This window comes from Megalobrama amblycephala, linkage group LG5 (genome assembly GCF_018812025.1).
Source record: "Megalobrama amblycephala isolate DHTTF-2021 linkage group LG5, ASM1881202v1, whole genome shotgun sequence".
Taxonomy (NCBI): domain Eukaryota; kingdom Metazoa; phylum Chordata; class Actinopteri; order Cypriniformes; family Xenocyprididae; genus Megalobrama; species Megalobrama amblycephala.
The window spans coordinates 15,941,299-15,954,106 of NC_063048.1; the positions used below are offsets into that span (position 1 = coordinate 15,941,299).

Consider the following 12,808-nt stretch of genomic DNA (forward strand, 5'->3'; position numbering starts at 1 on the left):
GTTTGGTTGGTTGGTTGGTTATATCAAAGTTGGACACTAGAGAACATAAGAAAAGGTTTGTGAGCAAATAATTACCAAATGTAAAGTTGGTTAGTAGATACTACTTACTTAGTTGCTTGCTTAGTTAATTAGGAACATAATTTTGGTGTATTTAAAAACAATCCCAAGCAAAAGCTTGATAGACAGTCAGATGATTCAATCTTTCTTTGACACAACCAATACCTCTTCTTTTGCCTTTATATATCTCATCTGTTCCCTTGTGTGTTGATTTGGCCATCAGAGTGTCTCTTTGGACCATTTAAACACATTATTTAATAAATCTAAGACTTTAAACAGGTCCATTAGCTTGGTCAATTTTAGAAAAATCCAGCCCCAGGTGTGCATTAGAGTGTGCATTAGAGAAAAATCTGCACCTGCCCTATGGTCGCAAGACTCCCAATGACGGAAGAGCATTGCAACTCATTTTAAGAGCACTGTATAAAGGAGACCAAGAACAACACACTTCATCTTGAACAAAGACAGCAGGTAAGACATTCTGGACTAGTGTTTTCTGAATATCTAGATTTAAACTTAAGACTTAAGTAACTAATTTAAAAAAAATGTTTATATTTGAAATTACATCTTAGCTGACCTCAGTCATTTATGAGAAGTTACAGCTTGTGTTATTTTTAATTGCTGTATCTTTGTACCCCTGCTTAAATTAATAGACTTGAATTTCTTTTTATGAATATTAACACTGTTTAGAGAAAGCATGCCTATAGCATTTTTTTTTTTTTTTTGAAAAATGCATGCATGTTTTGAATGATTTCTGTGGATCTGTTGTGTAAATTGTTAGAAACTGGGGTTGAATGTCATTACGTTGTACTTTCACATTTAGTGGTTTTGCCTCAGACTCAATAAGTTTGAACTGTACTCATATCAATAGCATAATCAATAGTTTTGTTCCAATATATTTATAAAACCAAATAATTGCATAAGATTGCATTATTATTATTATTATTATTATTATTATTATTATTATTGCCTATTAAATCTCTTTGTTTCAGTTTTAGCATGGAGTGGAAAGGAAGGTTGCTGGTCCAGTTGTTAATGCTAGTGTGTGTGTTGGAAGTTAGTCTTTGCCAGCACTGGTCATACGGTTGGCTTCCTGGTGGAAAGAGAAGTGTTGGTGAAGTGGAGGCAACATTCAGGGTGAGATTATCCTCTTTTTGTTTCATTTTGAAAATTGGTCTTTTTTATTATTAAGGGGAGACCAGGAGTGTTGTAACGCGGGGTGGACATCAAAAACTAAAAAATATTAAAAGTGCTGAAATGTGTGAGTACTAACATAGAGTAAAAATCTTTGTCAGATGATGGATGCTGGTGACACAATGCTGTCTATTCCTGCGGACACGCCAATGGAGCAGCTTTCACCAATACACATAGTAAGAGCACGACTGTTCCTCTCTCTTATTAGAAAACATCAGCAGCTTCATTTCCCAGTGTGAAACTGTATTTATTGATCAGTGATGCCTTTCTATTATGGTTACAGGTGAATGAGGTAGACGCTGAAGGTTTGCCTCTGAAAGAACAGAGATTTCCCAACAGACGAGGAAGAGTGTAAAAGCATAAAAGATGAAGATGAACCCTTGGAGCCAATGAGAATAAAATTTGGTTTTATTGAGTTCTGATGAAATATACTCCTCATATGGTTTTAATAAATATACTGCACTGGAAGTGCATATTTGTTCAAAATCAACCCTCGCTCATTTATTATTAGATATTATGATAAATGTGCTGAAAACTGAGGCAAGAGTTGCACTAATTGTTCAAATAAACAAAGACCTTTTTTTCTCAAAATACAGACAAAAACATACATAGGCATACACATCCTAACTTTGCTTCCACATGGTGGCGCTCTTGTATGTCTACACAGTGATTTCACGAATGATTTGAGACATTTTATAATAATTTGTGTACTCTGGAGATTACTCATTTATGCTAATATTTTCTATAGCCTTGTTGTGTGTGGTCAATATCATCAATGTTTACACAGATTATCAGTTCTTATTGCATTTGTTAGCAGCTAGAGGACACCTGATCAATAATGATTAAAACTGCATTTATCCTAGGCCTATATCACATCGATGGTTTGAATAATAGGTTACAAACTATGAAAACTGAATCAAAGTTTAATGCGAGAAACTGACACAACAGTCCGTTTGTTTAACTGACTTCAGCATCGAAGTTAACTTTCAGTAAAGCAGTTGCCACTGTAAAGCTCAATAAAAGTATCAATACTCTTTATTAGGACTGAGCAGATGGTCAAATAGCTAAGCTTTTTGCAACTAAACGTGTACCTTCTCCAACATGTCTTCTAAATTTGGATTCTGATTGAGACAGTTTGACACCTCTGATAGCCTAGTCATGACTAGCTCCACATATAGTTCATAAAATGAAGGAAATTCAGATGTGAGTGCAGGGGCGTAGGAACCACTTTGACATTGGGGGGGACATTTTGGCCATTATGAATCAACGTCCATCTCGCCACCATAATAGTAACATACAGTATGGTGACGTCACGTGGTACGACATATATGAAATAACAGCAAAATAAATAAACAAAATCATCTGTTTATCATCTGTTCATCTGTTTAATTTATCTATTTATTATTACACAAATATTGAAGTTGGGAAACATAAAAGTGTACAAGCCCCCCTGCAATTGCGGGCAGAAAGGAAAGGGGCACTTTACAAGGCAAATATTTGATTTGTAACCCCAAAAAAATACAAAAACACAACAGTCACATACGGCTTTGGATGTAGGCACTTGGAACTAGAACTATCATTATTATCTATATCAATAACATTTTACTTTTCTATTAAAAAGTTTATAACAGTAAAACAAAGCTTATTATCTAAGCTGACTATGAAGCTAATGAAATTGATGCTTAAGTCTAATATTCCCCTCTAATGCCAGTGCCCCACCTGCTCCCCATGCTCCTTCCCCCCAGACAATGTCCCACTTTAGTTTGGTATCAGTATTTTGTTCTCAAAGCTCCATAGAAACATCCTGAAGACTACAAACTCATAGGAAGATCTATGGTTTCACTTTTTAAACTTAGTTTGGCTTCAACAAAAAATCTGCCAAGGGTCTTCTTTAAAATAAGACCAAACTTAAGTTTGGGCTCCCAATATTACAGGTTTTATGACAGTTTTTTTTTATTTTATTTTTTTTTTACATTTTTGATATTTTTGTCCTCTACATTTTAAAACCTCACCTCACACCCTGCTGTGCCACCTGCCTCTCCTTTTGTCTCGTCCATGGCTGCATCATGGCTCTCCTAATAAATTAACAAATGTAGCCAATATGATATTGCAAACAAAGTAATAGTGGACTTATACATGGTCAGTTATGTTTATCGTGGGCTCTTCTGTATGTGAAAAATTTATAAAAGGCAAAAACTTTCATAGTCATCATTAATTCCTTTTAAGACCTCACCTCACAACCTCCACCTGTTACTTCATGTGCCACTCCTTCCTCACCTGCCTCTTTCCTGATAATACCAGCCTTCTCCTGATGACAAATTATATAATTTTTTAATGTAAATATAGGCTTGGTAAATGAAGGTTATGATGTCGCCCTGTCCTTGTGTAAAATGTGTTGTATTATAACTATTTACACTAACCTTACTCTTTGTAAAAAACTTCAGCAACGTTATTTCCTTTGGTTTTATTTTTTTCTGTGGTGGCATTATGCTGAAAAGAGATGACAGAACGTTTTACTTTTGCTAAGGTTAACACAGAGAAATCGATTGCCCGCTATATGGCTATCTACCTAACGTAACGTTAACCTCCTCTCGCAAAGCATAACATACGTGCCATACAAAATTCCACTGTTGATTTAATGTCATGCCTCGTATCCATAATTCAGTTTTAAAAAGCTTGTTAATTTAAACCGCTTGACTGAGACTAATTTACCTCATACAAAGTCGAGTCGTTCAAAGCTGGTGCGCACCAATAACGTATTTGAATGTTCGTAGTGTAATGTTGACTTCTCTCTTTACCAATCAGATGCTCCGAGTCCGACTATAGGTGAAAAGTGAAGAATATGAAGCTGGTGATTGGCGAATGGTGATTATTCAAACATGAATGAAATCACTCTGGGTTTGACTGACAAAACCGAATATCTTCTTCGTCGCGTATTCAAAATAAAAGTTCAAAATGTACAGTTTTTGTTCCTGCGGTGTATAGGCTAATTTTTGGGTGGGACACATGCAGCATTTTCCAATATTGAGGGGGACACGTCCCCCCCGTCCCCCCCGGTTCCTACGCCAGTGTGTGAGTGTCAGAGGTGAATGTGCGAGGTGAGATCTGGCATTGTGTGTGAACTGCACAACGGTGTGAGTCTGACATATCAATCAAAGTTAAATGCAAGACATTATCACCTGAGTACATCAAGAGTAATGCATCAAGAGTAGTACATTCCTACTGTATCAGCATGAGACATTCAGCTGTAACACATACAAACTGAAAATCTGAGAGTCTCTGAGAAGGTGTCAAAGGTGAGGGTTGTCAAAGTTTGTTACTGCAAATGATGCATTACATTACACTGGAAGTCACTTTATTGAAACATCAGGTTAGTTCAGTTGTGGTTGAGCAAAAAGCTGCTCACATAAATATTTAAAAAATAAAATAAAGTCTGAAGCATTTCTTTAAGTAACCCCATGTGTAAGTAATTTCTTTAAGTAATAACCCATGTGTACGAATGATGTGTCCTCCTGACACATTAAATGCTTTGAAGATTAAAACACCAGCATGGGACTAATGCAGCACAGGGATCACATTGTAAATCACTACCATTCTGTCAATCAAAAGAGAATCTTTAGACTTTAATCATAGTTTATTCTCATTCTAAACCATTAATCCAGTTTGATCATGTCTTACCCTGACAAATGACTTACAGTAGACTAATTACACAGACACTCCCCTAGATGGTTTCCCTGGTTCAAGTGTATCATGGTAATAGTGTTAAATCTAAATGTTAAATCTTATACCTTACATGGATTTGACATTTTTAACTCATTTGTTAGTATACTGTATGTGGTCTTAACTGACCTCAGCAGATTAGCTTTCCATCTCTGCTGTCATGACATTTCAAAAGAGCATCACCCAACATTGCTTCTCTTTTACACACTGCTTTTTATAAGTTTCATGCAGTTTGGTCTAAATGCTAATTACACCATCAAAAACTTTTTTTCTGCAACAAACAAGATCAATTTCCACAAATTTAGTGACCTGTTACAATTTTTAATAGCATTAGTTGAACAAATCCAATGATTTTTGTGGTGAGAATTATTAGAAATGATAAAATAAATAAATAAATGTTAAAAAAAAAAAAACACACACACATACAATTATAGAAAACGAATAGAAAATAAAACTACATTTTTTTCTGATCATGTATTAAAAATAAAAATAAATAAGTGTTTCAGACTTCCTCTCGTGGAAAATGTCACAGGAAATGAAAACAAACCTATAGATTAAGACTCACCTCTCACACAGAGTTATGATAACAGCTCCCACACTGCACTGGATGATTTGAAATTACAGGGATGGTTTGCGTTCACTGAGCACGATCCAACTGTTTTTTTTTCTGTCAGGCACAAATTGCTATTCTGTAAGGTGGCATGATTCTGTATGTGAAGGCTTAGTGAGAGATCAGCACAGCCTGAGGCAGTGGAAGCAGCACATGTCACATATGATCAAACACAATATAAGACAGTATCACACCACTGACTGTGGAGATCTCACTAGGGACACCCCTCTTTCATCCTCCCATTAAACAGATTACGACTGTCTGTTTGCCATCCAGAGGATCTAGGAACTGTTTAGAAATACAATTATAAGTATTTGTATGGTAGCTAAACAGTGATTCTCTGACTATTTGACCCTCAGTCTTTATGCAGTATACATTTGAAAATTTGTGGACTGAGATGTTTTATTTAAAAAAAAACAACAACAACAACAACAACAAAAAAAAAAACACTCAAGAGGTTGGTGTCGGGAAATCTTTGATATTTGTGCTGAATTTGCATTATGACAAATTATGGAGTAGCACAAAATAAAACTCGCCACTGATAAGAAAAAATATATAAATATCTGTTACATTTATCAGTTTGACAATAGATTGTGTCAACACAGGAATAAATTACATTTTAAGGTACAAAAAAAGTTGCTGTATTTAAATAGGCAAATGCTTAAGAGTCTATGACTGGATCATTATTGCAGTGATTGTTATGTTTCTAGCATGTTATATGTTTGGAAACAGTTATTTTAACCCTAACTGATCGAGTGTAGCTTTTAATTTCTTAAACGACCATGTAGGAAGACACATCATGACCATATTTATTCCAGGATGAACAACGTCAAGATTCATCAGGCTCAAATTGTGAAAAAAATAAACATTTCCATCAAGAGGAGCATCAATTTTTGTTCAAGACAAAACAAAAGTTGAGCACTCTGTCTACTCCAGCACATCCCAAAGACTTTCAATGAATTTAAGGTTACAATTCATGTGTGAAAATGATTCTTCATGTTCCCTCCCAACCATTCTTTCACAGTTTGAGCCTGATGAATCTTGACATTGTCATTCTGGAATATGGCCATGATATGTCTTCCTACATGGTTAAGAAATGAAAATCTGCACACTCCATAAACTACGGTTAAAAAATCTGTTGTCAAACATATAACATGCAAGAAACATAATAATCACTGCAATAATGATCCAGTCAGAGATTCTTGAGTATTTGCCTATTTAAATCCACACCGATTTTTTTTTTTTTTTTTTTTTTTGATAATTTGATCAAATAAATGCAGTCTTGGTGAGCATAAGAATTCTTTTCTTTTAAAAAAAGAAAGAAAAAAAAGAAGAATTAATTTAGTATTTAAAACATTTGAACGGTAGCACAGATAATTGATCCACCATTAATAAACATTTGATTTGCTTTAAAGAGCTGTTTATTTGCCTAAACATTTCTTTTAAATGCATAACTTGCTGCAAAAATACCACGTAGGCATGCCAGGAATAAAAGATTACAAAAGATGCAATAATTACAATTTCTTTAAAACAATACTTTTCTGTAATCCTTTGGATTAAATATCTTGTTTATACAATGATTTTTCAAATCACATTTAACAATGTGAATGCAACATTGACAACCAGAACAACTAATCAAACCTCATCACCTGCTCTCAAAAATTCCAAACATATTCATCTAAGATTAATAACTATAGACGATATATGTATTATAACAGAGTTTGTTTGCTGAAGTGTAATATAATTTGTCTGAACAAATCAGAAATCTGTCATAATGTTTTTCAAACTCAAACTTAATAAAAAAAAAAGTTTGTGAACAAACTGAGAAGAAGCATGAAGATGTGGGGGTCCATCAGAAGGATTATTCACTCTTTGAAGAATGAAGTTTCAATGCTTCTTTTCTCATGAGTGAGCAACCAAACTTTAATATCATCTCCCTTTCCTCCCATATACGATCCACTGTCCCCTGAGCTGCGCAGCACCCGGTGGCACGGCACTATCAGTGGAATCTGAGAGAATAACAGAGAAAAAGATGCATCAGATGAAGAAAAATACTTCAAGATAAATCAATCTTTCATGAACAATCATCATTGTAACAAAACTCACAGGGTTTTTTTTCATGGCTGAGCCCACGGCTCGCACAGCATTTGGATTCCCGATCATTTCAGCAAGCTGCTTGTATGAGACCGTTTGCCCAAGCCCCACTTCCTTCAACAGAGTCCACAGCACATGTGCTGTAAAAGAATCTGAGAAATAGTGAGAGGAAGGAAAGCAGTAAAAAACAGTGGCAGTTAATGTCCTGGTTAATACTTTAACCCCTGGTTTCACAGAAAAGGGTTAAGCCTAGTCCCAGACTAAAATGCATGCTTGAGTTGTTTTAACTGAAAGCAATTTGCACTGACATATCTTAAAATATGTCAATGGCATTGTTTTTTTCTCAAGATGCACACCAGTAATGTTTTTTTCTAAGGCATGGTTATAACATTTACATTTACAAAAGCTACATTTATAAAAGCTACTAAAATGTCCCAACTGAACTAACTTGTGGCTTAATCTAAACCCCGTCTGTGAAACCAGGCCTAAATGAGTCAGAGGTGAAGTGGGATTATCTATGTATATGTGACTAACCGCTCTGCATTAGCGGATGGTGTAAGGCAGGCAGAAGAAGAGTGCTGATGGACTCGGGTTTCATGAAGTAGCACTGAAGCCAGTCAACACAGCGCTGTAACTCAGGGCTCATTTCTGATTGGCCAATAGGGTGTACACTACAACAGGATACACATGCATCAAGTCAGCATGAAACAGATATGAGATTTATATTAGATATCCAGTTTGCGAACGAATTGTTCTTTTGAACCGGTTCTTTTGTTGAAAAAGTTCACAAAATCGGACTGAACCATCTGTAACAGTTTGTGGCTCAAGACAGCACAGATCTAGTAACTCAAACTCATTATCAGATGAATCTGACAGTCACTCCATCTCGAAATGAGCCAATATCCAGGCGTATATCCTATTCTATCCTATATATCCTATCTTATCCTATGATCCTATGATGTGGGTTTTTGCCAACTCATTCAGCGTTCCAGTTAGTCCAACAGCAGTCCAACATTGAACTGAGAACAGTCTTTCTGATATGTCCGACATGCTGAGAACTGTGTGCCGAAGGTTTTATAATGGGGCCAAAATGTGTTTCTGATGTCTTTGGCTGAAAAGCATAAAGTATAACAAATGAAAAGTATTGGAAATATAACAGTGATCCAATGGCAGTAGTTCTCGAGTCAACAGCAGTACATAGCCTAGTAGTTCTCTCTTGAGTCAAGAGTCGGTTTCAACGGTTCTTGAGTCACCAATACACTGAACTGGGGAAACACTTCTGACTCTGATATGTCTGCGAAGAATCAATGAGCTGCTGATACAAGCATCTGTATGAACGAGCAGTTGACTTGAATGAGGGGCGAAATGAAAGGTTTTTTTATGGTTTCCCATTGAGTATATAAAAGGTGAGTTGATTGAGACTAGTTTATTCACTATATATGCTTTAGACATGTAAAACATCCACGTTTCACACCATTATTGGGTGCTTTAATAATGGAATGGTTCATCGTCATGTAATTATGTAAAAAAACTGGCGAATCGTTTTTTGAACCGGTTCATTGAAACCACCAGTCCAAAAGAACCAGTTTGCAGAAAAGAATCGGATTATCCATCAGTAATTGTGACGTATATCTGAGTTAAACGGCTTCTCGAACAAGAAAAAATGTAGGGCGGGACTTGATTTTGACCATCAAGAACTGATTAAATCATTGGATCGTTGTGGTTTGCTATTGCTTTGATCTCATGTGAGTGACAGTTTGTCCCGCACTCTCACCACATGGCATTCAGGAGGGTTTACATCTTACATTTGATTCAGAGTTTCGATTCGAATAGCTGATTTTACAGTTAGTATCAGCAGGGCAGAAACCAAGAGTATTATTAAAAAGAGAGTGAAGGAAAGATGGCAAAGGCAATGGGAAGAAACAAGAAAAGGGCTATGGTTTCACAGGATTCAAAGGAAAGAGGGAGAAATTACAGGGAAGAGATAATAATATCAAGGCTTAGGTTTGGACACACTGGACTAAATGGAACACTATTCGAAAGAGGAAATATATCATATATGAGTATATTAGACATTCTGGTACATACCATACCAGTTGGTGGCGGAATGCCCCATTAAGCTGTTTGCCAACCGCCAATAAACCCAAGAAGAAGAAGAAGAAGATTCGAATAGCTTCGCTGCACTTTACGTGATATTAACATGTTTCAATTGGGCGCTGACTCAGTTTATGTACATGTTTGTGAGTTACCTCTCCTCCTTGTCTGTTCCCAGTTTGATATCAATGGTGTGAGCTCCCCTCTCACAGCCGCTCAGCAGGATTTCCCCCACTGGCGAGCAAAGAGTCACATCACGCAGCACACAATGACCGCTGTCAGACATCGCAAACTGCACACAACAAGCAATCTGTTGTCAAAACGCAGTCAAACACATATATACTAAAGTCATGTGTAACAAAAAAAAAATTACACGTAAAAACGCATACAGCTATGACAAACTACAACCGGGTGTGTCTCATACGTCCTGAAAAGTGAAGCTGCGGGCTCTTTGATTGCCCCCTGGTGGCTGGATGCAGTACAGGTCATAAACCCCGCCCTCTCAATGCAGTCGAATGAGACTTCAGTGAAAACTTAAAAATAAATTCTGCTTCAAATAAAACTTTCTGAAAGATGGTTTTGGTCATTTAAGGTAGTTGTTATCACGCTGATATATATTCAATTGTTCGTTTTTGTGATGATTTAGATTTTAGCTAGCAATTTGATGCTATAAAAACGGGGCGTGTCGTCATGATTCGAAGTTGATTGACAGCTTGTCTGAGGACTGTCGGAGCTTCGAGGGGAGATTGAAGATGTATTAACTGTTAATTTTCGATTTCTTTGTTATTTAACACCAACAAAATGAGTTGTTCAGCAGTAAACTGTACTAACTGACCTACAGGATCTGACGGATCACTGAACTTTTTTTCTGTAACATTAAATGTGGGCGTTATAAGCTAATTAATGTTATTAGTTAAGATAACACACCTAATGTTAACCATGTCGGGAAAAAGCAGGTGATCGATATCTGGCAGTTACTTATTATTTTTATGGGTATAAAATAATAATTAGCAGGACAAAACTAATGATAGCCTACTCTAATTACAGCAATCGATCTCCTGTAACGTTAGTTGAACTTGATTTAAAATGGCAGGACCGTTTCTGACGATCTAGAGTTGTTTCTAGTGGCATATTATATTGAGTTTATCTACTGAATTTGCTGTCTCAAAAATATTATTGCTCTAGAAACAGAATAGCCTATTATTTTATAGGTAGAATTTTAAATTGTGTATCATTTTTATAGTCTATTTAAAATACATGAATGATGACGCAGTCGTCTGGGCGGAAGTTTGATACAGCGGCTCCGCCTCCGGTTCCACGGACGATACCTTCTGCGCATGCCCAGGTTGCAAACTTTTTTTTTTATGACGTTTTTGCGTAACATGTCAGCGCCCATCGTCAGCCATTTTGGCCTCAGTTCATTACAATGGAAGGAAGCGGCGTTGCGTCGTCCATCTTTTTTTACAGTTTATGACTACAACCTACAACGCATACAGCTATGACAACACAGCTTGGTCATACCATAGGGTCATACGTATCAGTCCCCCACGTGCACACACAAAACCAGTTAGTTTTTTGCGCAAGTAAAATGTTATTGTTAATATCACCAAGAGTTAATGCAAGGTGACATTACTTTATTACAGTTATTACCTACACGATTACAACGAACAATGAACGCAAGGGTTTTCTTTTTCAATATCTTTGGAACATGATTTTCAATTTCACTTCCTGCTTAGAAAACGTACTAAACAAATCAGGAAACCTGACCAATCAGAGCACAGCATGTTTGTGCTCAATTCTGTGATTGGACAGTTTGCTCTCAGCAGACCGCCAGTAGGTATAAAATAATATATTTAATGTTCATTATTAACATATTAATCTAGTCTTGATAACAGGAAACAATAATCTTGATTCATCCATCAATTCTTATTAGTTGAAATGGGGATTACCATCAATTACCATACATTTTTATGCCACTCATTTTGCACAAAATTTCATAAAGGACAAGACAAAAGTGTGTAAAAATGAAATTATGAAACAGTAGCCTAACACATTGACGCTGTAAAGGGTTTTGAAGGTCCACAACAGTGTGACACAGTTATCACAATTGTGTTCTTTGGTGTTCATGAGTGTGCAGCATCCTCTCTTATGCACAGGGAGGATGCACTCGCTCAGATTTATGAGAGACAAACTCCAAATGCAGCATTTGGTTTTATTTTTGATGCCTCCTCCTCATAGTAAAACTTGATGTTTGATGGAGTGCTTATTTGAGAATTCAGTGAAGCAGATCTGCAGAACATAAGAGCAATTCTCAACTTCATGAGAATTTAATGAGACATGAAGAATAGACTTGTAGAGATATGGGCTATGTGGAACCTGGGCTTAAATAAACCTTCATTAGAAATTAAATATTGTCATTGTCATCAGTTATTCCAGTATGATTCTATGTCCAGTGTTCTGATCATTTTCTTTCCCTTAAATAGTAGTATGTTTTTAGAAGACAAATGTTAAAGCTGGGTTAAAAAAGCTAGGTTTAAGTGTATGAAAATGTCTTATATATTGGTTTATACATATTGATAGGAAATTATTTACTTATACACTACTGTTCAAAGGTTTGTGGTCATTTTTTTTTTTTTTTTTTTTAAAGAAATTTATTAACTTTTTCAGCAAGGACAGAAAAATTAGGGACAAAAGGTTGACAGAAAACCACTTTTTTCACAAAAATATTAAGCAGCAAAATCATTTTCAACACTGATAATAATAAGAAATGTTTTGAGAATCAAATCTCATTAGAATGATTTTTGAAGGATCATGTGACACTGAAGACTAGAGTAATGATGCTGAAAATCTGGCTTTGCATCACATGAATAAATTCTGAAAACAGTTCTTTTTAATTGAAATAATATTTCACAATATTATATCAAATAAATATATATATATATCAAGTAAATACTGAATGGCTTGGCCACACAAAACAAACACACTAATACTAGAGTGTTGCATATTGTTTAGACACAGAACAAATAAACTGCTTTATCACCA

General features: G+C 35.8%; 2 protein-coding genes across 6 annotated transcripts; one reads left to right on the forward strand and one right to left on the reverse strand.

Moving 5' to 3' along the window:
• The first annotated feature begins 430 nt into the window (after window positions 1–430).
• Window positions 431–1,734, forward strand: gnrh3 (gonadotropin-releasing hormone 3). Its single transcript, XM_048190844.1, has 4 exons — window positions 431–525; window positions 1,047–1,191; window positions 1,350–1,424; window positions 1,532–1,734. Exons 2-4 carry the CDS (start codon window positions 1,054–1,056, stop codon window positions 1,601–1,603), a joined length of 285 nt encoding a protein of 94 aa, XP_048046801.1. The 5' UTR covers window positions 431–525; window positions 1,047–1,053; the 3' UTR covers window positions 1,604–1,734.
• A 5,242-nt stretch (window positions 1,735–6,976) lies between these two features.
• On the reverse strand, window positions 6,977–11,508 carry mgmt (O-6-methylguanine-DNA methyltransferase). 5 transcript variants are annotated; one of them, XM_048190841.1, is made up of 5 exons: window positions 11,417–11,508; window positions 9,922–10,058; window positions 8,207–8,343; window positions 7,685–7,824; window positions 6,977–7,587 (listed from the first exon to the last, which is right to left on the reverse strand). In XM_048190841.1, the coding sequence occupies exons 2-5, from the start codon at window positions 10,050–10,052 to the stop codon at window positions 7,444–7,446; spliced, it is 552 nt and encodes a 183-aa protein (XP_048046798.1). In that variant the 5' UTR covers window positions 10,053–10,058; window positions 11,417–11,508; the 3' UTR covers window positions 6,977–7,443. The 5 variants fall into 5 exon arrangements, with proteins under 5 accessions (XP_048046798.1, XP_048046796.1, XP_048046799.1 ...); XM_048190839.1 differs by having other exon boundaries at window positions 11,421–11,504; XM_048190842.1 differs by lacking the exon at window positions 11,417–11,508 and adding an exon at window positions 11,252–11,276 and having other exon boundaries at window positions 7,685–7,812.
• Between the last annotated feature and the right edge of the window lie 1,300 nt (window positions 11,509–12,808).

What these genes read in the sequence shown, in the direction of transcription:
- gnrh3 (XM_048190844.1), top strand. Translation starts at nt 1,054, where the DNA reads ATGGAGTGGAAAGGAAGGTTGCTGGTCCAGTTGTTAATGCTAGTGTGT. An exon ending in AAGTGGAGGCAACATTCAGG is followed by an intron (nt 1,192 to 1,349) that starts GTGAGATTATCC and finishes AATCTTTGTCAG; the next exon opens with ATGATGGATGCTGGTGACAC. An exon ending in AGCTTTCACCAATACACATA is followed by an intron (nt 1,425 to 1,531) that starts GTAAGAGCACGA and finishes TTATGGTTACAG; the next exon opens with GTGAATGAGGTAGACGCTGA.
- mgmt (XM_048190841.1), bottom strand. Translation starts at nt 10,052, where the DNA reads ATGTCTGACAGCGGTCATTGTGTGCTGCGTGATGTGACTCTTTGCTCG. An exon ending in GGAACAGACAAGGAGGAGAG is followed by an intron (nt 8,344 to 9,921) that starts GTAACTCACAAA and finishes ATCCTGTTGTAG; the next exon opens with TGTACACCCTATTGGCCAAT. An exon ending in CCATCCGCTAATGCAGAGCG is followed by an intron (nt 7,825 to 8,206) that starts GTTAGTCACATA and finishes ACTATTTCTCAG; the next exon opens with ATTCTTTTACAGCACATGTG.